Genomic DNA, 23,431 nt, shown 5'->3' with positions numbered 1-23,431 from the left:
AGATTGCAGTGTGTATGTACATGACACAAATGTGAAAGTAAAACTGTATTTCAATATACTGTATAGTCTACCCCTACTTAAGCATGCTGTATTTACTCTAGACCTATATCCTTATTAAATATATTCAATTTCATAATGAAAAACTATTACAAATAACAGTCTATTAATTGTAACATGTTAAAGTGTATGTTTCCACTGCTCTGCATAGAAGCGGTGCTTTTCTTGATATGTTACACTGGCAACATACAATATGTTCCAGCAGGTGCCTGTGTCAGGGCCATTAATGCATTTAATATTCTCACTCCAACTGTAGGCTTAGAACAAAAGTGGATAAGCCCTTTGAATAAGGTAAATGGAATGTTTCATTAAAATACATTGATAAAAGAATGCAAAGTCAAAATTAACACAGCATTTGTTAAAACCTATGGTTAAAACATGCTTTTTTCTCAAATTAATGTATTACAATGTGTCATTACTGGAAAAAAATGATTGAATTTTTACAAAATCTGTAAAGCACAGACAGATTTTAAGCAACAAGTAATTTCCATTAAATTCTTGATAGTTTAAAGTAACTACACCTTATGTCACCTAAATGCCTTAAAGATGAATAGCTTAATTATGCTTTTTAAGGTTTAATAATTGCCCTGAATTATTGTCGCTATGGTAAATCTGAAACTAATGATAAAGGACTGTGATTTGACCTATAAGCATTTTGTGCTTACAGGGGTGGTCCAAAAGTATTATATATAACTTGTGACCTGGGATTGCAAATCAAACACACAAAATGCTACAAAATGTAAAAATACCAAATTTGGTTATGCACTTAAGCGGTTATAACTTAAGTTATAGTGATGATAAACTTTACCTAGAACACTTAGAGCATTCATGCACAATATAATTGTTATAACTTTTACCACTTACAATACAACACAATTGAGATCTTCTGGTAAACAGGCATTTGATACCTACCTCATAGCCACATTGGAGCCATCTATAACTATAGGTCTCAGGTTATCTAAATTGTCCATTACTTCATCTTCTAATGAAACTTCAGGACTTGAGATTTCCTTAGTACAAGGGCCCCGAGGTACCAATGTGCTTGTGGATCCACTAGCTTGTGCATCCAAGTCACCTTTATTGCCTAGTCTTACAAGTTCTGCCAAAATGTCATTAATAAGAGCATTTGCTCCTAGCTTGTTGAGTACAGTTTCTATTTGTTCACGTGAGTATCCCAGCTTCAATGCAAAATCCATTTTGGACTGGTATTCAGAGCTGAACTTGCAGCCAGCAACCTTGCTGTCTTCTGGTCGGACCTCTTGCAAGATGCTGCTCTGGGAAAAGCTGGGCCGGTCCAGGCAAGGGGAGCGGCAGAGCTGTCTGTGGGGCTTGGTGGAGATCAGTGGTTCCCTCTTTTTGCTGCAGACCTGCTCCGCTTCACTCTCTGAGCTAGTGCCATCCTCAGACTCCCCACTGCCATCTGTTGCCTCTCTGAGGACATTGGCATCTTCTCTGGAGGACCTTTTCTCCATTTTCAGCTTCTCCACCATGGACCAGGCCGTCATTACGTTGTGCCCCCCACCCGAAATCTCTACAGTGTTCTCTTTCACCTCCACAACAGCCTGTGTGTCATATTCAATGATCGATTTCACTGACAGCAGCCGTTTGCGCAGTGCCAAAGTTAAACGCTCCTTCCTTCTGTGTTTCGGTGAAATCAGAGACACTATATAATCCTGAAAGAAAACAGATCATTAGAAGCAGTCTTTCTAAATTTGATTTTGTTACCTGTCTTACAGTTAAATAATTTAAGATCACCATTATATTTCACTGCCGTCCACATTAAAATGAAGATTTTAGCTTACTAGGTCTAAGATTACTAGTTAGCTATTAAAATATCACATGAAAATCTCCCATAAGCAGGGAGTATTTATTTATCAATCTAATCTAATGTGTTGCTTTTCTACTCCCGCCATTATATTGGTTTAATATTATTACTTCTCAAGCTAATTACTCACTTAACTTTATGCCCTATGTTTAACTGATTCACCTTCCAACTCTACCCTTTATGTCCTAAATGGCTAGCAAACAATTGGACCTCAGATTCTCTTAAGACTATATTTCCTCCTCCCCATCACTCCTCCTGTATGCTCCTTCACACCCTTCTCTCCCTTCCTAGACCCTTTTAATGACCTCGCCACGGCCTCAACTCCCTCTATTTCTATTCATGCGTTCTCTGTTAGCTCCTTTCTCCCACACTGATTAACACACATTTTTGGAACTCTCTGTGGACTTAGCTACCTCAGGTCTGCTTCTCTTGCTTCATCTCTTGACTCTCTTTTCTCATGTTTTGCTCTGTTCAGTCCACTCATTCACAGCCCTGGGTTTCCTACTGTAAGCTGAATATCTTTTGTTTAAATCAGGGATCCTCAATCCGTCTCCTGGAGAGATAATCTGTCCACTGGTTTTTATCCCAACTCAGTTCTTAATGACATGAATCAGCTTACTGTTGGCTTAATTGAAGAAATGTAACATCTTTTCCCAGCTTTTCAGGTGTTGGTGCTTTAAAGAGAATTTAAAAAGTGCAGACACACCAGCCCATCAGGACCTGTATTGGTTTATTTCACTTCTACAACACGTTTATTTTGGCATTTTAGAGATTTTTTTAGAGGTTATAAATTGAATTTAAAAGAACAATAATAATACAGCTTCCTTATCAACAGTGGGAAACATTCAGCAGAAGAATTACATCACTACAGAGTTTCCAAAAAGGAACTAGACCATTTACCTTGATCTTACTTCCCTTTTTAAAATCATTTCAAGAATAATAACATGTGAAAACAGTGTCTGGTCTCATGAATCTCTTTATGTCATATGTACTCATAATTTCCATTTAGATTAGAGTTTCAAGTGTCAACTGTTACTACCAAAAGTATGATTATGATTAGTTTCACTATTTCTATTTGTAAAAAAATGTTTTCATTACAAAAACTCAAATATACACTGTGAACTGTTTTGTTTTCTATTTCTATTATTTTAATTAAGCTGATAAAACAGTTGAAATTATATGAATCCTTAAAATTAGATAGAATATTTTAGCATATCTACAGTACATGATGGAGCAATATTGTAGTTAATCCAAATAAAGCCCTCAAAACAGTTCCCTTTGATCAAATTCAGCAATATCACTGATTTCAAATACAAAGATTTTATCAAACATCTGTTACAGGTAATAATCTGTTTTAATTGCAATATTGTAATTGTTCTTAAAACATTTTCATAATAACAAAAGATAGTAGATAACACAAAATCTTTCCTCACCATACATTAGCTTTGCAGAACATTAAATGCAAATTAACAGTGGATCAAAACCCACACGTATATAACAGAAATTCAGTACAGGCTTGTACTATGAATTGAAATATACTAATTTGAACAATTATAGGCTTGAAAAAGCTGAGTGTGACGATAGTACAGGTTAACCAAATGTGCTGCTGTTACAAAATAAAAAAATATATTATATTACATATTTTAGTTGAATATTTTTATTCATATAAGTACTGATCTGATTTCAAGTAATGGTTAAACTGCATTGTGAGACAAACTAACACTCTGTTGCACAAGAAATAAAACAGGAGATTATTTTTTATTATTTGGCTAAACTTCAGAAAACATTAATCTGTTTGGCGTAATCAATAAAACATCTTGCTGATAATACTGAATAAAATTAAAAGAAACTGATGTAAATACTTATTTAAACCAAACATATTTACTTACTATAGGTTATACAACATTTTAAATCACACATAAAAGCACTTGTGTCACACTTTATACCTACTGTATGTTTTACTACATTTGTGAACACATATATAAACAGATACATAAAGCAGATTAGACAGATATTTACACAATGGCTGTAAATATATGTGACATAAATTCACGTCATAAAGCTACCTAAAGGAAAGTACAATTCTGAATAAGCAGGTCCTCTTTAAAAAAAATAAACAAAACCTGGGTACTCACATTAGATCTTTCTTAAGGTTAATAACTCCAAATCCATATCTGTTTACAATACGGTGTGCAACAGCTCACATAGTTCATGCACTCCTTTTATTCTCCAGTCACTCCCCCTGCAGGATCACTGTGACGCTGAGTCACAAGCTCTACGCACGGACAGCACCGCCTTGGCACTGCTTCAGCGGCACAGTTAAGAGAAAATAATCCGTTTCAGACTGTTTCAAAACACCAGTATATGAGCTTACTCAATTTCATCATATGGGAAGAGGGGAAAACACATGATTTCATGTCTTTCATAGAGTTATACAGTATAACCCTGAGGTTTCAAGGTTATGTGAAAACAAAGCACAAAAAGGACTGAAGAACTGAAAACAACCACATTTTTAACACAAATGAACAACTACAATTTTTAATGGTCCAGAGTGAATGGCAGTAAATGCTTGGCCTTTTCTTGATAACAGCTATTTTATCTTCTTTCCTTTTTTTGTCTACACAACTCTGCAGCTTACATTTTTCTAGGAGTCTAAAAATGTATTGTCACACAGTTTTGTCCAAAAATACAATACATAATGAAGAATGAGACCACAAAAACCCAGAACTCATTATTATTTATCAGAATTGATAATCTACAGATTTTATGCTGCTGAGCGCAGTTTTAAAACTGAGGATTTAGCAGTAGTTCTGGATGGAAACCCAAAGCCTTTGTTCACAAACTAGAAATGAACATGGTCAGCCACATGGAACACTGTACCGCTACACAAGCACATGCCACTTGTATTTATTTAGAGTCGTCTTTCCAGGCATACAAATTTATTTTGTGAAGGTGGAGCTGTCAAACAGGAATGAAAATAACACAACAAGCAAGCCCCTAAATAACGTGGGTGTAAATGACCCTAATACCTCAGCAAAAGTTTAAAACAACTGTAGCTTTTTATTGCATGCTTCCTCCTACAAAAGAGTTTCTGTGATGCTCCCAAATGATCACAATGACACATCAGATCAGTGAACAAGATCATTTTGTGCATGAGTTTAAGAGAACAAATAAGTCTGAGACTATTTAATACCCAATCTTAGGCAGTTCCGTATTTTTCATATATCAGTATCTACAAATATTTCTGTAAAACGTTTTTCAAAGGAGTTAAACTTTTAACCGGACAAACCAAGATTTGCCGACTATTAGCTATAGAACATGTTCAGCAAATGCATATGCTACACATGTAGAATCTGCTTAGTCAAATGAATAAAAAATTTAAAAGTATAAAAAGTTCACCATGTATAACCTCTCAAAGGAATGGTTTCTGATGGAGTTTTTTAATTTTTTCATTGTTTGGAAAAATCAATCAAACTCCCCTTAGCTTTCAAGTTAATGCAGATTAACTATACCTATTAGTAGTCTTTCCTCATTCAATTACTTTTATACACTTCTATACAACACTAAGAGGTTTGCACACTAAGACAAATTCATTTTCTAGTTATTCCACTGATGTCACAGAAACATAATTGCACGTAGTTATATGTTTCCGTAGGCCAATATGAGAGCTTATTATCCTGTCATTACTACAAGAAAAAAAAACATTGTATGAAATCACAGCTGTTGATAATTCTCACTTCGTGCTGGCATGACTATAGCCTTATTGATCCATGAATTTTACTATCTGGACATCTGGACAGTTTGTTCCAGAAATGTTTCCAAAATACACTTAGTCTAGCTTTCTATCTGTTTCCCCAATTTTGTAATTGTCTAGATGTCTGTTAGTTTGACTTGGCAATGCAGAAAAATAAGATCATAAAAATGGTACAAAACAAAAGGCATTCACTTGCCAATTTAGCTCATTTAGATCCTGTCCAGGAGTGCAGGGTCGACACGTTTGTATATTTCGCTCAGAAGTTGTTCTAGAAACAGGTATGTTCCTGTTTATCCATTTCTCTGTTCAGATTGAGCACTGTTGCGGAATGATGATTCTATCATTGTATCAGAAATGGACCTAGCTGTCAGGTCCTACTGCAGCTAAAAAATCAGTGGCACTGTGCTGGGTGCCCTCTCCTGGTATCACTGGCCTATCTTATCATTATTATTATCATTTAAATCAAACTTTCAATTGCTAGATCCATGGTGCCAGTAGGAGAAAAGGGAGGTGTTGGAATCAAGGTTGCCACTAATGGAGTCACAGCCTTTTTTCATTGGGGTTCCGTTGAAAAGGTTTAGTTGCAGTTTAGGGGCTCTTACGCAGAAATTTGTAATTGAGTACCACTAAAGGGGATGGGTGATGGATAGGTTAATCAGGGGTGGAGAATGGTTATTCTTATTTGTTATTTTGTTTTGTTTTTGGGACTATACAGATGTGTTCACAAAGAGGGTAAGCAAATTTAAACCTGTATGAATTACAGTTTTTTTAGGCTGATATATTATTTCCAATGAAAAAACATCACAAGTATATTAATGTATATCTATAAAGTGTCTGAACATCATAAAACTGCTAAAATAATAAAATATGCCCACATGAGGTCACTATTCTCAGAAATTCACAACAGAATGGAAAAAAGCAAAGTATGCAAGTACCACACTGTTTACAACAGTCCTAAAATTATCCAAAGCAAAAGCCGTTTTTTACTTCCTCGTTAATTATGATATATCAATATCAATAATTGCCCAATACTGTACATCTATTGTTGTAAGCATTATTATCTTGGTATACAATGGTATACAAAATTGCCAAATTTAAAATTACTTCAAAGTACAACATTCAGCAACATTTTCAGCATACACAGCAGTATGTGAGAGTATCAAATCTAGCTGCCTTGCAGACGCATTTTGGGAATACATCAGTTATCCACTTACAGGAAAAGAAGTATTAGTTTTAGTGCATGACAGGCTGGACCCTGAAAAGGTGTAACATTTTATTTCCATTCTGTGCAGCAAAACTTTAATTCACACATTCAAAACAGCCAATACCTATCTTCAGTATTTATTCAAGCCTTGTAAAAATGTCATGGTGGCATGACCATTAGCACTGCTAGGTTCAGTTCCTCCAACCTCCTAAACATGCTGGCTCAGTTTGATTTATTCTAAATTGGCCCTTTCTTCTGCGGTCTTATGATGGACTGGTACCCCATTCTGCAGGATAGAAGTGGTCCCACCTTCCACCGCCTTGCGGACAGGGTTAAACTTGCTACGGTCCTTACCAAGACGGACAGCTTTCTAACAAATGTTAGACCATAGTACTTACATTTTGGTATTATTACGTCATCCATCCTTTTTATAACCCTTTGTAACATACAGGGGAGCCTGGCAACACATGCAGGGCATGATACACCCAGGACAGGACACCAGTCCATCACAACACACATATAGACACAAACATGCACATACTCACACTAGGGCCAGTTTTCCCAAAAGCCAATTAACCTCCCAATACAATATGCGTTTGAACTGTGGGGAGAATTTGGAGCACCTGGAAGAAACCTGGAAACATACTAACTCCATGCAGATAGCACCTCAGGAATTGATCCCAGGGCCCAAGTATGTTAATATATTTGTGTTCAAATATATTAATATAATATATAAATGTTCAAATATATTAGTTAATATATTAAATTAGCAAAAGTCTGAATAATTCTATTCATGAATAATGAAAAATGCTCCTTGGTACAAATTAATCTGTATATTATAAAAATAAAAGGTAAAAATATTTAACTTATGGAAGTTGACAGAAGAGACCAGTTGCCAATTCCCACAGTGAAGATTTCATACAGGAAATTACACAAATACAGACTGAAGAGTAGTGGATGATTGCAATATTTGTAATGCACTCTGGAGGAGTTGCGTTAAGCGCCACGATGAGGGAAAATAATACAGAACTAATAAAAGACAATTATCACAAAATATATTAAAACCAGTTTAATACTTAATCCTAAAGGCACATAGGGAAACCTTATAACTCTTAGAACAACGTACCTGTATGTGTTTTTACTTAAACTTTCAAGCAGCAGTGATTTCACATTTACAATTGCATAACATCTAACCACAGTTAACAATACTTATAATCTCAGTTTGACCAACATGTGGGTGGTTGTGATTGGGTTAAGCACTTACTGGGAGGCTTTAACATTGCCAAAGGAAACATCCTTTATAAGTAAACTAAAAACCCAGATAAAATACCAGTAAAACCACACAATGCATATATCATCTTTGCCATTGTGTCAGATTCTTGGTTAATACAGAATTAATGCAATAGGGTTTCACACAGCTATAGTATATAAAAGCAAACAGTTCTTCAGATCACACATACAGTGGCTTGTAAAACTATTCAGACCATCGCAAAGCTTTAACATTTAGTGGCTTTAAAGCTTGCAGCCATGACACTTTGAAGTAGCAATTAATATTTTTTATATACACAACCTACGCCACACTTTCAAAGCAAAAAACAAAAAAAAACTTTAACACCATAGATAGGGTCAGAATATTTTTGCAAGGCCCTGTAATAAAAAGTTCCTTGAATTTACACTGTGCTTTTCATTCCATAGAATCAGCAGTAATGAAAAGATGCAATTGTAGAAAATAAAGGCCTGAAGCTGTACCCATCAAAAATGCTTACGCCTGCTAGATTGGTATTATCAATTAATATTTCAGAGAATATTTTCATTTTCATGCAGAGAAAAATATAACTGTTACTTTCATTTGTTCTATATTAGTACGGACTGCAAGAGACTAAAAGGGGTGTTATTATTTTCATAGGTTTGTTATGACTTGTTATGATTGACTTTTATATGCGTGGGGGTAGTGTCAGTGTAGAGTTCTTATTTTACTGTAGTTATGATTAGTTACTGATATCTTACTGACCTAAACTATTTACATCTATTATTTAATAGTCTAAATGCTTATGTGTACACATTACACAGAAATTACAGCATGATTTTTATGACTCTTTCCTAAGTTTATTTGTATGCATCACAATTTCTGTTTTTTTTTTCAATAACTGATCATACGTTTACTGATTCGATAATAAAGTACACTAAAAAATGAGGCATGTTTGTGTTTATTACAAGTTACGTGAAGAATCCTGCCTGGCTCTGTCTGACCTACTATTGTTTGCCCTAGGGGACATCATCAGGAACCATCTTGTACAATTTATGCTTTTTACATGTTTTCTATGAAACCCCATGACTCCTTGGCTATAAATAATATATTTACCTTGTTAATATGAAAAGTTGGATAACTAGTATTTTCTTCATGTTAAATTAAGTTAAAATGGAGGTTTTACTATTAGGAAAGAAGAACTCTGAACTATCTGAAATAAATACAGTATAGACAGCTATAAGCTCAACCTCAATGTTTCAATACATACAATGGGTGTATTATTTGCCCAAAAACTCATCTTTTTATTCATATGAAAATATATGACTAGATCTCAGAAATATTTTTAATTAAAAGCCATTTCTTTCAACACAGGACAAAGAAAAACTGCTACACATTTGTTACACCAAGACTGGACAACTGTAATGGGCTAATGTCTAACACACCAAACTGCATTATATCTAGATTTCAACTTTTACTGTTCAAAATGTTACTGTGTGTCTCTTAACTAAAAATAACAGGAGCATATATATCCAATTTTAGCATCTTAACATTAGCTGCCAGTTCGTTATTAGGCAGACTTTAAGGTACTCCATTGGAGCTACAAAGCACTAACAGGTCTAGTTCCATCATATTTATTTCCCAACATAACTATGAGGTTTATTTTCACAAACTAGGAGTTTTGGTTTCTTCTCTTCCGTACCCAAATGGTCCTACACTACTTACATCTTATTTCATGATAAACTGTTACTATACGTTACAACCAAATTCTGCACGCGTCCTCACTAATTAACTCATTTACCAATCATATCTCAGCTCTCTGCTATTTGAACCCTCTTGTCTTGCATTCCACACTCGGTATTAGAGTCTCTGACTTGTTAGCTTGCTGCCAGCTCAGTTTACTCCTTCCGCACAATTCTCTCCTTTGGATTCTCTGGATTCTCGACCTCAGCCTTGAATATTAGATTTAGCCTTCTGCTCTGCCTCAATCAGATAGTAAGCTCTCGGATCTGAATTAAACGCTCCGCATAAGGTCTAGCTGTTTACTACACCGGCGACCTAACACTATATTTTTATCAGCTACATAATTCTGTAACTCTGTAACTCTGTAACTCTGTAACTCTGTAACTCTGTAACTCTGTAACTCTGTAACTCTGTAACTCTGTAACTCTGTAACTCTGTAACTCTTTCGCAAAAGGTGCTACAGCAAATTAAAGACAGGATGATAGATATATTGATCAACTGAATGACAACTGGAGGGAATCGTGTTGGGAGGGGATATAATTAAATTATTTACAAATTTAATTTTCTATTCTGCATTATAAAATGTCTGCAATGTGTGCTTAACTGTCAGATTTTCAAAAGTCTGTTAAATTGTAATCGTCCTACTTGTTTTGCTATCATTGTTTATTTGTTTTAATCCTCACACTTTTTAATCCTGGGGGGGGGGCACTATATGGAATACCTAGATTAGTGTTTCCCCTTTCACATTGTAGATTGCATTTCATCTTATAATTGTGTACTTAATTACAACACTGCATTTAATAGGAAGATTCATGAAATCACAGAAGACAGAACATTCCTGTTTTAATACATTCTAAAATCATGAATTTCTTATACTGTAGGTAATTCCCAATCAAACTCCCTCCACTTTGGAGACATTAATTCTATGTGATATTTGTAATGGGGATGGTCTTCATTTATTCCAAGACTTTCAATCACAATATCAGTTTTTGTATACGTTCTGTATTATACTCCAATTGCTTCCCCTAGAGGGTAAGGCTGTCTTAGATTTCATCAACAAATAAAGACTGGCTTTTATTTACATTTTTCTGTAAGAGGCATTATTCAAACCTTTAGACGTTCTTACACTAACGCATAGATGAAGAAATTTCTGCGGTAGGGACAGAATGCTGTAATCGTCTTTGAAAACAAAGAGCAAATGGTTCACAAAAGGAATATATAGTTATCAATGTGATTACAACTATAAAAATAAAGAGTAGGGTTCTGTCTAAAAAAAGATATTCTTTAGTTCTACAAAAACACTTCTATGTTCTAATCTATGTTCATCTGCTGTGAAAAGCAACTGTACACACTGTGAGCTTTCTGCACTTCCTTGATGTGTTCGATGCATATACTAAAATAAGACAAGCACAAGATGCTGCAGACGTGTCAAGTAGTCTTATTCTGTACACACAGCTATGAATTCTCTTTGCAATTCTAAAATGAAAATGCTCCCTTCTGAAGCCATTTACAAAATACCTAGCTAAGAGATAATATTATATAATATTGCTGCAGTGACCTCCACATTCAGTTGTGGATGGTCTTTTAATATACATATATTTTTAATCTGAACATTTGAAACATAATTTAAATATGTTCACACTTCATACATAAACTGTTATGTAAGGACAGTTGTTATATTTTGATCAAAAAGCTCTCATTTAATTGCTCACACAGTACAAATGTTGAATTATCACTCTAATAATAGTAATGGAACAAGTCTATTTTTCATCTGACAAGAAACTACTTTGCATTCTGACATGAAAGCGCAGTTATTCATCTTTTCATACATAGCCAGCATTTCAGATTCCCCTCTTCATAGTCAATGTCTTGTTCTGAATCCTACTTAGTGTGTCAATGAGTTCAATATTTCATGTCTAGTTTTTAGATTTATGGCTGTAGTTCTGGTACATTAAAAACACTAATACATAAGTATGAACCCCTCATGCTAATCAATATTTCAAATATAGTACATGGTGCTCCATTTCCCAAAAGCCCATTTTTTCAGTACCAAAGATTTAAGAAAATTGAGATAAAAAAATCATCATTGATTTTAGAGTCAGTTGACTGAAAGGCACCAACTTAAGTATGGGTATACGAACTTTGTTACATAAGCATTGCATTAGTACAATACAAAAGTAAGAGAAATAAAAAGTAAAAAATGCTGTGATGTTTTAGAAACAGCAATTCACCCCCTTGTCTTACAGAGAGAGATACTACACCGGCGCTTCAAGAGGCTCAGCCCATGACATATGTTACCTAGCAACTGGGCCTTGTCATCAGCAAACAGCTTTTTAGCAGAGTCACGACTAACTGGCAAAATAGAGCCTATCTTTCTCAAAGCAGAACTGAAATAATCATTATCAACATGGGGGCAAGGCAGATCTTGGTTTCATAGGATGTAATGTAATAACAAGGACATGATTGCAAAAACAATATCAGACCATACAGCATAATACATGAACTCATGTCTATAATGTATATAATTAGCTACATATAAAGGGCACACTGTTAAAAGAACATGCCCTCTTTACCATAATTTGTTGATATGCCAAACCATAAGCATCTATGATCTACAGTACACACTTTCAGTCTTTATAAAGACAACTGTACTGTACATGTGAGATTATATATTTTTTTAAATAAATTATATTTTAAATCTTGTACATGGATTAAAAAAAGTCTGACATTAAAATAGTTCAGACGATAATATAGCCTACATGAGTTTAAATACAAAATTACAATGAATTCTTAATTCATGTACCTGTATATTTTATTGATATCTGGTATCATTTGGACGCATTTAAAGGTGTTTTGATTCTTTCCTGCATCTGTCAATAAAAAAAATAATGTATTAGCACATATGGGATAATAAAGGCCAATAAAGCCTCTGTTTTAATGGGAAAACCCTTCCTAGCCAAACTGTCTGCAGGAGGAACTACAGCTGCACCCGGTATATGAAGAACGATTAAGGCATCCACCTTACCCTCACATTGATTCTCATTGATTTGTGAGTGATAAAGGAAATGCATTTTTCACTTCACTGGATTTGGGCACATTTCTTCTACAATTCCTTTAAAATAAATAAGGAATTGGGGCTTTAAAGAACTGATGAGAAAACCAAGAAGACTTTTCAAAGATTAAAGCTCTAATCTATTAAAAAAAAACATGTCTGTGTTTACCATTGTGTGACAGACCACAAGGCACCACAATAGATACCAAAAATGCAAGCATAGACAAATACTTTCAGGAAATATCAGAGGTATTTTTTATAATAAAATTGGAAAAATGCTGAATGTTCTACTCCCCAAGGGCTACTGAAAGTTTAAATTTATCTGTAGGCTACCTTAAACAGACAGGATTGGACATTTCAAGAGAAATCACAGTAATCAGTAAGGATAGTCACACATCACTACTGCTCCTAATGCAAATTAACAGTCCTGGATGACCATTTTTTTACGTTCAGTCCTGCATTTTTGATACCTCTCGATTAATTTAGTTTGTTTAAAAGAATTAAATTAGTATGAGTACAGTATGTACAAGCACAGTATGTAAATACTGTAAAACACCAGGTATTCAAAAGTCAATTTTTGAAGCACTCTTGCAAAAGAACCCTCAGATTTAGTTAAAGCTGTAATAGACTAAATGTCTTGAAACAATAACCTTTTAAATACGTTATTTCTGTAAGAAGCAAGAAGACACTTGATCACCATTTCTTGCTGCCATCTTGTGGTACACAAGACAATGAACTTAAAACTTTAAAAACATTATTTTACAGCTGGGATAGTGCCATAATAAATACTTGCTGGAAAATGTACAACTGTGGCATAAGTAAGTGTGCCTAAAAGAAGTAATCAAGTTTACAAGCAAGCATTCCGGTTGTACCAGTGCATGAGAAAGCAGTATGTGACATCAAGTAATCAAAAATGATTCTCAGATCTGCCTTATGCCAAATCTGAAACAAATAACTAATTTGTCTGTTAACTTGCTGTCACAGACGTTAGTGACACTTAGTGAGCACAAAATATATCCAGTAAAAAATAAAGATTCCTCAGATTTCCAGGGCAGAACACCCCCTACCCTGAATTGCTCCTAGTTTCACAAAACTCCAGATGCTGGTTTTAAATGTCAAACTGGAGGCGTAATTGGAGTTTAAGGTAAAAGGTCACTAGCAATCTCAGCCTAATAATCTGAAAAGGTTTACACCTCCGCAAAAGGTGTTTTAGGTAAACAGCAGGAAAGAAATGAACTTTTCCTGACACTCCAGTAGATTTATGAGCTTATGGAAAGCAGACCGAGGCCCAGCAGTCTTTCTGCCCAGCAACAAGAAACCAACCACTACTCTCAGAATTAATGTGAACCTTTCCTTTGATTATGATGATATATTAGAAAAGGTTCTAAAAGACACTTATCAGTGTGTCAAAGAAATAAAAAATATAACCTCTCATATCTTCAGGCCCTAGCTGACTGTTTTGGATACAATGTCAATTACTAATTCCATTTTAGGTCTGGAATATAACCTAAGTCATTCAAACAGTAGAAAATGTAATACAATACATATTATAAAATAAAGCATCACAGGCTACTTAAAGACAGACAAACACTTTAAAAAATAGTACCTTTATTAAAATTTTGGAATGCTTCTAATTACGTCTTAAATAAGAGACAAGGACTATTGCAACACGCATTCTGCACTGATAAGCTAATACTAAAGGATTAAAAAAGTGATTTCTTTTCTGTCAGTTTACCACACAGAAATAACAATTTAGTTACTTACTGTAATTGTGCATCTTCTACAAAAATATTTTCGGTAGAGTGAACTGTTTCAAACACAGGGCCTAATTCACAAAAGGTTTTTTTACCTAATAAAACTTATCATATCATTGGATAAGATGCTCCTTATTGCATAAAAATGTTTTTTGGAATACACCCCAATGAATATTGTCAGAAAGATCTTCTTCCCTTTAAATGTTTTCTCACAACATGAAGAACATGCATTCATTTGAAACAGAAAAGTTAACTTGTAATGAAGCAAAAATGAACCTGATACTATACTGTAACCTGTATTAAAGCTTATAATATCTTTGTCATGAAAGCTATAAGCCAGTTTCATTTTGACTCTGCTGTCACATTCTTGTGTGATATACTCCATTTCCTTCAGTTCAACACTAGAACCATCATTAAATATACAACACAAGAAAAAGTCCCATTTGCAAATGATCAAGAGTGAGTAAGAAGCTGGTTTATGAACTGGTCATAAATACAGCTTCCATTATTTGATTTATAATGAATCAGATGAGACATACAGAATAATGGATTCTGTGCAAAGGGACTTGGTAGCCCTAAAGGCACTCCAGTACAAAAGGACAGGGTGTTGCACGGCCCTTAAATCAACAAGAAAACGTGCCCTTGTGGTTTACATGAACTCACCCTATGGAAGCAGCTGCCATTTACATGTGGTAAGAAGATAAAAGGCCACATAGCGATTACATTGGTATAGTAGCCTACCTTGCTGTCCAGATAGTATTTGTTCAGTATACAACTTCATAATTGTTAGGAACACCTGTAGATAGGCATACTGCCAACCCCCCAATCATCTGTGCAGCCTTCTGTAATACCTTTTGTTATACATTGATTTGCAAAAGTATTCAGACTCCTGCACAGTTTTTCGCTTTTTGGTACTTTAAAGCTTACAGTCATGATGCTTTAAAGTACCAATTAGTGCCTATTACATACACAGTTCACTCCACGTTTTTAAAGGAAAAATGAAAAGAAAGAAGTAAACGGATAATAAAAAATTAAAATCCAGAAGTCATGATTGCATAAATATATTCAATATATAAATCATTAGCTGTGGTAAACCTAAAATGAGATACACCAAATTAATTAAATTGGACACAGATTAATTTAGGCACACAGACAGTGTGTCTAAATTAAGTAGGTACACTGTGTGCAATAATAGGGTTCTCGTGATTTCAAAAATAACAAAAAACAATCAGGAAAAGGGTATAAAATATTTTAAACACTTTAAATATCTCTTTGAGCATTGTGAAGTATATCATTGTGATATCACTGAGCATGGTGAAGTCGAAGGCACCTAGACACAGCCTGGATCAGTCTGTCCCTGATCAAACTGAGCAGCCAGTCAAAGATTAAACTGATCAGACATAACTCATAAGTTGAGTGGCTCAGGCAGTAGAAAAAGAACATTGATCAACAACATCCTGGTCAGTCCACAAAGAGGAATTGTATGGAAGTGAAAAAGAAAAACATCTAAAATCCTGTATGGGGTTTTCCACAAAGCACTAAACTGATCTTGCAAACATACTGTATGCAAAATGTTTTGTGCTCAAACAAGACAAAATTAGATTTTTTGGTCTAAATACAAAGCACTACATCTGATCCAAACCCAACACAGTACATCTCTCAGTCAACACCATCCCTACGGTCAAGCATGGTAGAGGCAGTATTATATCACAGTTCTTCCTCTCATGACCAAGGAACTGGGAAGCTTGTCAAGACTGATAGGAACATAAGTGAATCAAAGTACTGGCAAATCTTGGAGGAAACCCTGCTTCTGACCTAAAACTGGGGCACAAATTCACCTTCCAGCAAGCCAATGGAGTGTCTTTAATATAGGACAGTGAATGTCCTAGAATGCCCAGTCAATGTCCTTACTGTTGAGAATCTGAGAAAACATTTGAAAACAGCTGTCCATATGTGACCCCAAATAACCTGAGAGGGCAAAATCTGCACCAGACCAGTGTGTAAAATTGGTAAACAATAAAATAAGACTAATCTATTACACAGCACTCACATAGGAAAAGGCACTGAATATTCCTTGTGGGCTTTGCTGAACATAAAAAAATGCATTTGACCACATTAACTCCCACACACAAAACAGTTTCATGTCCCTGATCGAGCACAAGAGCAATAGATCAAAAGTCACCGTGAACCGGCATTACGTCATATGTATGAATGAAACAAAGGTCAGTTTTTGTTTCTGTAACACTCTGGGTGGTTTTATTGAGGTTGATAAGGAGATCTCTAACTGAAGACGTACACATGGAGTACTGAGGTGTGTTTAACAGACTTGTGTAGTGTCGGATTCCAATATCAACGTCCTATGTATGGTGGAAAAATCAAACCATTAAAACATGAGACGTAAGAGTGTGTGAGGATTGTTAGAGTATATTTACTAAACACTAGGATAATCCTTCGCATCATTCTCTTGAACAAAAAATGTCTGATTCAAGGAACCATGTGAAATAAATTAAACACAGTAATGTGTATTAGACCTTTCCCTTTCTTAGAGAAAATGCTAAAATATAAATGGATGCAGTAACAGTATTCATTTGCAGTCAGCTGATTATTTTGTGGTATAAAATAATGGTTATTTTATGGTATACAACACTAAGACGTAAACCAACAGCTAAAGTCATATGTAAAGAACAACTATTGAGAGTAAATAAGAGAGACAGAAGATATCTGGATGAATAAACAAGCAAAGCATGAAGACAGACTCTAAATATTGAAAATAAAATTTTCAATAGCATTTTGTTTCTCACGTCAACTTAGTACACGGATATTAAACAAAACAGTAAGCAAGTGAGTAACTGCTGCAAACTCTGTGTTTTCCCTCTGCCTCAAGCTGGAATTTCCTAACATTATGAAAAGGCACAACAACTGAAACTCCAGTGGGCCTCCTCCTCTCCTCCTCCACTACAGAGGCCACAACCCAGCAAGGCCACTGAGTTAAGAGCACATGCGCAGGCTTGTGGGACTGGTCTCATAGCAACAAGTGGAGCCATGCATCTCTGTGGGGCTGATTGCAAGTACAGGAGCCCATTACCTACTATCAATCTACCCTGAATCAAGTACTGCTGATTCCAGTCTCTGAGATGTTACACCCAAATTCATTTCATCATCATGTCCAGAAAAAGAGACTGTACAAGTGAAACACCTCTGCCATTGTTTTTTTCTGTGCTTCTGAAAACACAAAAGCATTTAGTAAACCACTACATACAGCAAGTCTTGCACCTCTCACACTTTTAACGGTAAGTAAACTACTTTAAAACAATAATAGGAAATGTACTGCATACAGATTAATCCATCTCTAAGACGCTATATAAACAAACGAAAGCATACGACCAAAACTACTCAGCCTTACTTTACCGAATAAACCCCTTAAATTACTACATCGCTGAAACAAAAACAAATTGTGCAAATTAAAATGTGGTAAGTGTATACTTTTTCTTTCCCATCTTCATGATTCAGCCTTCAATCTGCATTTTAATTTAAAGGAAACTAGATCATAACCCATTTTTTTATCTCCCGTTTCACTTGATCATTCTAAATCACCTACCTAGCCGAATTCTTGAGAAAACAACAATTTGGACACATATTCACTCATACATGTTTATATGTAAGGTTTCTGACATGCAATATTTTGCAGCAAATATATATAATAACAAATGTTTACTATTTTCACTAAGAAACTACTGTAATTAATTCATATTCACCTTGCCACTTAGTGCATACTGAATCTATTTTTTTAATCATCTCATAATCATCTCATAGTAAAAGTGCAAAATAGTATGAATCCAAGTGCTTTAACTTATTAAAGTGAATATTTTATAAATGCAAATGGTCACTCAAAACTCTAATATATTGGTTTGCCATGATAATTATACTACATAGTTTAAATTGCAGTTTAGAATAATAATGTGTTTGGCCTAATCCAGACATCTTAACCACTTCAGGTACGTGGGCTAAATCACTTTAAACATAATCATGGTTGTTCCTTCAGATTTGAAAAACAAGAAAGACATAAAAATATATTTTATGATTCCTGCTCATCTTTCTTTACTAACATTCAGGTCATTTTATTTCAAACTTGAGCAGGTAACGAGCTTTGCTTCACTTCAAAGATTGAGGCTGTGTTTATAGTGTCAATATTAATATATCATAGAATTAGATGAGTACAGTATGGTTCAATAAACTCAAAGGTCTATATAATAGCACACAATATTCAAAAGCAGAAAGAAAAAAGACTAAGTAAAACCAACAAAAAGACTACATTACACATTAAATGCTTTGGTAAAAAGATAGTTGAGCACCGGACTGTACTAAAATTGAAAGGATCACAATAAATATCTTCCGCACAAAAAAACAGCAATGAACTCAAGATTCTTTCTCCAAAACACTGTGTGCTGCTTAACTGTTCTGTTCTTTAGCCCTTCAAGAGCTACAATGGAATTTTCTCCTAGAGAAGAATCTGAATACTTCCAGGAGAATTACTTATTTAAAGGTTATTTAAGATTCCCTTTTGTATTTTGACTTAAATAGAAATTTTCTGTTTTACCAGTTCCACAGAAACCTGGTCCTAAACATGCCGAAGAGAGATTTTTTGTATGTCAATTTCCTTTCTAAAAAAATCAAGAAAATTCTTAAACCCTGTCATTCTGTTAAACAAAAATGTGACAGCACACATGGGAAATGTGGAATTCACCACATCATTCAGTACCATTAAAGCCCTCTTGGTTTTCAATATAATAAGTATAGGGGCTGCTGCAAAGCATCCTGTATTATTGTATGAGGGCCTGTACAGAGGCTTGACTACAGGCATTTAAATAGCAAAACAAAGAAGTCAAAATCCACTAAATTACAAAAACTCAAAAAGAGTATTTGATCTGTGTTGTAGTTTACAGCATCTAAACATAATACCTAACCACATGTCTAAACTTAGATGCCACAATTTAAAAGTCATTAGAAAGAGTAAGCATATACTGTATACAGTAATCAACATCATCAAATGCAACTGTAATAACAAATGTTCAGAAACATGTTCACTTTAAACACTTGAATAAAAATTCCTTAAGCGAGAAAATGAACAAATACTTATCCATCGGCTGTAATCTCCATTTTGGTTTGAAACTTTAACTAGATCTTTTTTAGAACTAAAGTGCGAATTCCACACCAAATTCTATGTGACCGAGTAGTGTGAACATTTTTTTTCTAAAATTCAGATCCACTGAGGCAAATCAAACCGGCCTGTGATACTAACCCCACATACTCGTCTTGTAATAATAAACGCTTCATTAATCTTCTGTTGTCCTGTACACAACCCGCTTCCACAAAATCGAATAATCCTAATATTATTTACAGAGTAATCACAGAAGCTAGCACTGTAACCTTTTAAATGGGCAGTAGAAGTTCTAGATGTAACTAACCAGAATACGAAAAGGTCCCATCTCCTGTTACATCTCCTGTTATCTGCTCTTTAGCATAAGAGGCATCGCAGATAACTTTCCGCTGGAAATATTCATTTACGCACATATCCAGTTGCACAATGTAGTTTTAGGTCAGGCTAACGTTAAAATAATTTGTTCCACTTATCAAGCGGCAGACCTTGAATGACAAATACATCGTTATTCTGTAGTTTATACTGTACACCCTTAACCTTTTCAAACGATCCTGCTGTTGCGCGATTCTCAGATCTTCAGCTTTCGTTTTATTTAAAATACTTCAACGTAAAATATTAACATCTAATGAACACTTTCAATTACTATCGAATTCACCCAACAATAGTAATAATAATGCGGATGATGATGATGATGATGATGATGATGATTATCAACCGTCACATGTTGAAGCACGACATTTTAAAAAGCTTTATCATCATGGCCATTCATCAATACGAAAAAAAAAAGTGTATTTCAATCCAGAAACAAAACTACAGAAACGCGATTAGCTAGTGCTTACTTTTGCCTTCGTGCAGTCACCTTCCTCGCCCTCCCCGATACTCAGCCTGATGCTGAAGCTGCTTTCGCCGGCGCTGCCGCAGTTTGACTCAGCGGTGCTGTGCCTGACACTCACCCGGAAAACTCGCTCGATGTACGGGATAGAGCGCTGCAGCAATGGGCCTGCACTCGCGGGCGCTGCCAGCTCCAGAACCATTTATTATTAGAAATTAGCGACCCACGCAAACAAAGGCAGTTCCTGAGTTTAATGGGCGATTGCAGTCGCTGCAAGGGTCAAACACTTTAAAAGGTGAGGACATTTAAGCTTCTTTTTTTCCCGAGCAGCGTTTCGGCAAAATTTTCTCCTGCATCCTTTTCCTCCATCATCCTGCCTCCCACAGACTGTCTCTTAGCAACAAGTCTGCCGCCCCCTGTCGCCAGTACTGAAGACAACAAACCTCGCAATCCAACAAAAGACTCCAACCCATTTAATGCTGTTTCATAGGGCCTCTACCAGGTTCCCTCTGTTCTTTGACGAGGAAGTAGTAACCTTCTTGGTATGCCATTTGAAAATTATTTAGTACTAAAAATGAAATGAAATGAGTACTGATATGAAAATTCTAGCTATACAGCTATTATGAAGTACCTAACATAGTCAACTGTGTTGCAAGGGTTATCACCTTCAGTCTTTGCCTACCAGCTGTTGGATAAAGGCCTACTCAAGAGTCTTCAACAATGTCCTTGGCCTAGTTGCATTAACATACTTCTTAATTTCATCTTGTGATCTTCAAACCTGTTGTCTTCATGTTCAGTCAGTTCTTTGCCTCTTGGGTTCTATTTCAGAGTTTATTTTATCCAACAATCATGTATGCTTCTTGCAATATATCTTGCGTATTGTCATTTTAATTCCTCACTCCTGTAAGAATGAAAATAAAGTGTAAATGTTTTAGTACAGGCAGCACATGATTTTCAAAAACTTTTCTTTTGAGAGATTAAGGCGATTTCTGCTTTCTCCCAAAAGCCCTCCAGTTCATTTTGACTCTGTTCTTTATTTCTACACATGGTTTTAATTGAATAATTGATCCAGACATACATAGCAACTGGTGTCTTAAGGACCGATGGTGTTACTTTCGTTCAACTTAGGAGAAATTAATTTCTTACTTATCATCAGTATGCTTTTTTAAAGTTTATTTCGGCACTGATGACAGGTTAATCATATTTGCTTCATTGCAAATATAATCATGTTGTCATCAAGTCACAGATGATTTAAGTAGGTTTCATTAATCTTTAGTCCTCTGATTACACAAAACGGTGTCTAGAAAATCCTCTGACTGTAAAATGTTTGGAGTTTGTTTTGTTAGAGATTATAATAAAACAATGGAATTTTATGAGTGCTTTTCAAGAAACTCAAAGTACTGCATAACACACACAATAAACTGCCGAAGCAAAAATAAAGTGAAAGAAAAAGGTACAGCAAACTGACAGTTTCAATGAGTCTTGAAACTAAGAGTAAGAATAAATTACATATTAATATGAATGGGCTTCAAATAAAGTTTGAAAATGTTGTCAGCTGCTTATTCTCTTAAGGGGATTTAAGAAAGTAATTCCACAGATGCATTGATGCCTATGAGAAGGGTCTATTGCCCATTGTGTGAATCCAGATCTTCAGCAGACTAAGAAGGCCTAAGATTAAGATCAGATCTAAGATTAAGAGTTGAACTACATTCATGCAGAAAATCCTCCAGACAGTCTGGAACAAGGCCCTTCAGTGCCTTATATATGAATAGTGAAATTCACTCTAAATTGTACAGGATGCCAGTACAATTTACAAAGTTTTATGCTGATGAGTACTTTAAGTTTGCGCAATGGCCACTGAATTTGGGACATGATGAATACTTTTGAGCACCTTTGAAATACCCACTAAATCAGGTAGTGCTGTACTGTATGATTGATTATATGTAGACATGTATTAATATTTTAGCATCAGATATCCAGACAGCAGAGCAACATTGGCAAATATTTTGGCAAAGTTTTCCTTTTACAAAAAGAATGAAGCAAATTAGTGAATAACTGGATTAATACCATAGTGATACATTAGTGCAACAGACCTGAAAATCCCAGATGTTTAAACAAGCCATCTGTTATCTACAACGTTTACATCCATGTATCCAAGTATGATACGTTAATAAAAACTGATTCTGCCCAAGAGAGAAAACAAAAAGGATTTTAGTGAGATACAACGGGCAAAAGTATTTGCAAACGTAAAAGAGATTTGCATAAAGGTTATGAGTTGCTTGTTTTTTTAAAAATTAAATAAAGGGATACCGGTATTCGGGGGGAGAATTGTATACATTTAGTACAAATATAAAATACAATTCTTTGCAAAACCAGAGAGTGCTATCTCAGTTTGTCTGCGTGATTCAAAACCCATAATACTGTACGTCGAAGAAGAGAGGTACCAACGGTCCTCACGGGAAAATCATGAACTGGGAGCCGTGTCATAATGCTTTTTGCGCCCTCTTATGGTTTGTACTGGGCTTTATTCTTCAGACGTGTTCATTTAATTGTTCGTTGAAATTATTTAAGTGTAATGTTCTGAAAAAACGACCGAGGTATGGAGACGTCTTTTATAGAAATGAAACGGGTCACCAAATTGACTACGGACAACTTAATAATAACTAAAATATAAATGTTAACTGTTGCAAAAGACATTTTTGCAACCCATCTCGACACACAAATGCCACTGATCTGTGTTTTTAATTAAATTGTAAAAACCTTAAGGTGTCTCCTTGGGTTGTCATATAACTGCAATAAAAACAAT

General features: G+C 35.1%; 1 protein-coding gene across 4 annotated transcripts in view; it reads right to left on the bottom strand.

Moving 5' to 3' along the window:
- zc3h12b (zinc finger CCCH-type containing 12B) overlaps positions 1–20,993 on the bottom strand; it is a 31,873-nt gene extending 10,880 nt beyond the window's left edge. For 2 of the 4 annotated variants that reach the window (XM_088596765.1, XM_088596766.1), the window contains exons 1-2: positions 20,633–20,993; positions 970–1,730 (exon numbers count right to left, since the gene is read on the bottom strand). In XM_088596765.1, the coding sequence (XP_088452891.1) occupies positions 970–1,730; positions 20,633–20,827 (956 nt within the window). In that variant the 5' untranslated portion in view covers positions 20,828–20,993. Of the gene's footprint in view, positions 1–969; positions 1,731–4,017; positions 5,202–20,632 lie in introns of those variants that run through there. The other 2 variants (XM_088596767.1, XM_088596768.1) reach the window with 2 other exon arrangements.
- Positions 20,994–23,431: the final 2,438 nt, after the last annotated feature.

The sequence above is a fragment of the Lepisosteus platostomus genome, chromosome 10 (assembly GCF_059453375.1).
Source record: "Lepisosteus platostomus isolate fLepPlt1 chromosome 10, fLepPlt1.hap1, whole genome shotgun sequence".
In the NCBI taxonomy this organism is placed as follows: Eukaryota; Metazoa; Chordata; class Actinopteri; order Semionotiformes; family Lepisosteidae; genus Lepisosteus; species Lepisosteus platostomus.
The sequence above is the reverse complement of the archived record's forward strand: the minus strand, read 5'-3'. Positions and strand labels throughout refer to the sequence as shown.